The sequence below is a fragment of the Gymnoscopelus braueri genome (assembly GCF_963280865.1).
Source record: "Gymnoscopelus braueri genome assembly, chromosome: 20".
NCBI classification, from domain to species: domain Eukaryota; kingdom Metazoa; phylum Chordata; class Actinopteri; order Myctophiformes; family Myctophidae; genus Gymnoscopelus; species Gymnoscopelus braueri.
The window spans coordinates 12,566,273-12,569,267 of record NC_137622.1 but is presented as its reverse complement, the minus strand read 5'-3'; the positions used below and the strand labels follow the sequence as shown (position 1 = coordinate 12,569,267).

General features: G+C 42.3%; 1 protein-coding gene across 1 annotated transcript in view; it reads right to left on the bottom strand.

The window, feature by feature from the left end:
- Positions 1–398: 398 nt before the first annotated feature.
- Positions 399–2,995, bottom strand: part of gria2b (glutamate receptor, ionotropic, AMPA 2b) — a 60,422-nt gene continuing 57,825 nt past the window's right edge. Inside the window, exons 14-15 of the mRNA XM_080417027.1 lie at positions 1,124–1,372; positions 399–522 (exon numbers count right to left, since the gene is read on the bottom strand). Of these exons, the coding sequence (XP_080273153.1) occupies positions 1,127–1,372 (246 nt within the window). The 3' untranslated portion in view covers positions 399–522; positions 1,124–1,126. The remainder of the gene's footprint in view (positions 523–1,123; positions 1,373–2,995) is intronic.

Sequence of the window (2,995 nt, the reverse complement as noted above, 5' to 3'; positions counted from 1 at the left end):
CACCTCTCACAAGCAGCCCCTGACGTCAATCAAGCCCTAGTTTCCAGTCCTGTCCCTCCAGTCCAATGGGTACGAAATGATGGTGTCATCAGCGTAGAAAGAAAACCTTTTGTATCCAGAGATGTAATTCCATACAGTAGAAGGGCCTTTTGTTTGGAGGAACAGAGCGGGGAGAAAATAAGTCTTTGTGGTACAATGACACGACAATGCCCCCATCTCAAAGTGCGTTTCACCAGAGAGAGAGAAAGAGAGAGAGAGAGAGAGGTGAAAGCGCCCACAAAGAAAAGCAGGGAAAGGTGAAAGGAGAGCAAAATGGCTGTATTGAAAGCATTGTAAGGCACTCGGAAGGTTGGGGTCTCAGGACAGGTCTGTCAGGCTGACGTTGAGCCCCAGATCAGGTCTGATGTAGGGGACAGTGTGGACGGCTTTAGGACACTCTGGACTCAGTACACGACCATTTTCACCAGTACTCCCAGTTATAGATAGTCTTGCTTTAGTCCTCATGGCATCCCCGAAGGTCATCTAAGAATGCACGCACCCACGCACCCACGCACACGCACACGCACACGCACACACACACACACACACACACACACACACACACACACACACACACACACACACGCGCACACACACACACACACACACACACACACACACACACACACACACACACACACACAAACAAGGATACACGTTAGTTCAGAATATCTCCAAATTGTTCAACCTCAAAAATGTTGAAAATGTGAGAATGCAAATGACAAACAAACGTGATCGGCATGAATAAACACGATGCAGGAAGCTTATGTTCATGTAAAGGCTTGTAAATGATCTTAGCAAGCATTATGGTCACGATGCGACAGAGATATTGACGTGGGTGGCCAACATTCATACATGAAAATGAAGTCAAATAGCAAGGGAACTAAAGAAGGACAAACACGATAAGCTGTAAAGAAGGAAGGGATAGCTCTCTCTCATCAAATTATGAGTCAAATCCATACGAATCTTTGGCCAATCTCTTCATTCACTAACATTCACGGATGGAACAGATGGAGCCAAAACAGCGTGCATTTAGAGGGGGGAGGGGGGCGGGGGTGTAATTTATGAAAACCTCGTTTCCTACCCCCTAAATTTTAACACTTTCGATTCCATATACGTTGTAACCTTCCTTATAAGTTGCAAAATTCTGGGAATTCTGCGAGGAAGTTGGGTTAATACTCTGTGCATTCTTTGCCACCTTCATGCGTTTCGCCTCGGCTCGGGACTTGTAACAGAACTCAATCAAGGCCACCAGCATGGCCAGACCGAGCCCGCCGACCAGAATGTAGAAGACCCCAGCCACGTTGCTCAGGCTGAGGGCGCTCGTCTTCTCCTGTGAAATGCACATGAGACGATGGTCAGTGGGATGGAAGGAGAAAAAGGTAACAAGTATAACAAACAAAATCATAATCAGACAGCAACAACAAAAAGTATTACAACGAGCCACAACAATTCACCACTAATTCTAATACGTCCACAGTTGATTTAACCCTTTAAGACCGGGAACCGTGTCATTTTAGATTTCTTTGGCTATTCAAAAATAGCGGATATACAAGCTCATATCGCGGCACTCAAATCAGCTGTTTTTGAAAAAATCGTGAAAATGTGCGCAAATCTTTGAATATGTATATTTTTAAAGGCAACATTTGTAACTAAAATCTTTGCTGCTGGGGGGTCCCTGGAACAAAACATTTTGAGATGCCAAATACATATCTTTTTGGGGGTCCTTGACATGAAAGTTTGAGAACCACTGATATAGCAACGTAAGTCTTTTTAAAAAACTGTTTAAACGACATTTGTAGAATCAGCCAAATTGCACACATTTTCAAGATTTTTCTAAAAATAGCAGATCTACAAGCTCATAGCGCGGCACTTTGTGCCGTGCTATGAGCTTGTATATCTGCTATTTTTGAATAGTCAAAGAAATCTTAAAATGACACAGATGCATTCCCGGACTGAATGGGTTAATTCTGGTATAGTGTCTGCTAAGCACAATAAAATAACAACAACAGGACAGACTCAAAACACATACTGTGGTTGTTGCGTGTCATTTGGGGTTACTTCTACAGCAATGTGGTGGATAAGGTTAGTATTTGGGCTGTTGATTTAGAAGGCTTTATTTCAAATGAAAAGCAGTAGCAGTCAATATGCCATGCATAGTGTCTATGTGTTGTGAATCTGTGTTGTTTGGTGTGCTGTACAAGGACCATTTAAAGGGATGCCCTGTGACAGAGGGCAGTAGTTGTAGTTGAAATGAGCTCAGACACCCAGACTGGTAGACAGGGACACCAAGTAAGACAGCCTACTAATGAACCAACGAGGGCTTAACACATAACATGGTGTCATCAGTATAGAAATACACCCATGTATTCATTTAAACTGGCGGCAAAAATGGATACATAGGAATCCGGTGTGTTTACAAAAAGGTGGCAATTTGGAAAATTGATTTGGAGGCAAAGTAACAACATAAAAGTACAGCTGTAATTCTGGAAATTACAGCTATTTAAGGGGATACTGATAACTGTTTAAATTGACAGTAACTTTGTCAGATAGGTACAGTGAAACAGGGCTCAGAACAACACATTTATTCTCATGATGAGTTGATTCATATTTAAAAGCCATTGATTTCACACAGCTTAATTCTGGCACACTTAAATGAAGGAACTTTCACGTTGCCCAATTTGTTCTCTGATTTGTTCTCTTCTGAGACATTGCTGATGCACTGCCAATTGGCAAGTAAATTCAGCGGATTAATTAGATCAGTAAGTGCGGTCTGAAATCAGTGGGTACATACACAACCAAACACTCTAATGTGCCGAAATCAACAAATTCACTGAAACACAAAACAAAAGACTCACAGGCAGAGACGAGTACAACCACTACACAACACATCGAAAGACAGAAACATAAGTACAACACAGTGCACACTAAACACTATTGGACATCCTTTACACAT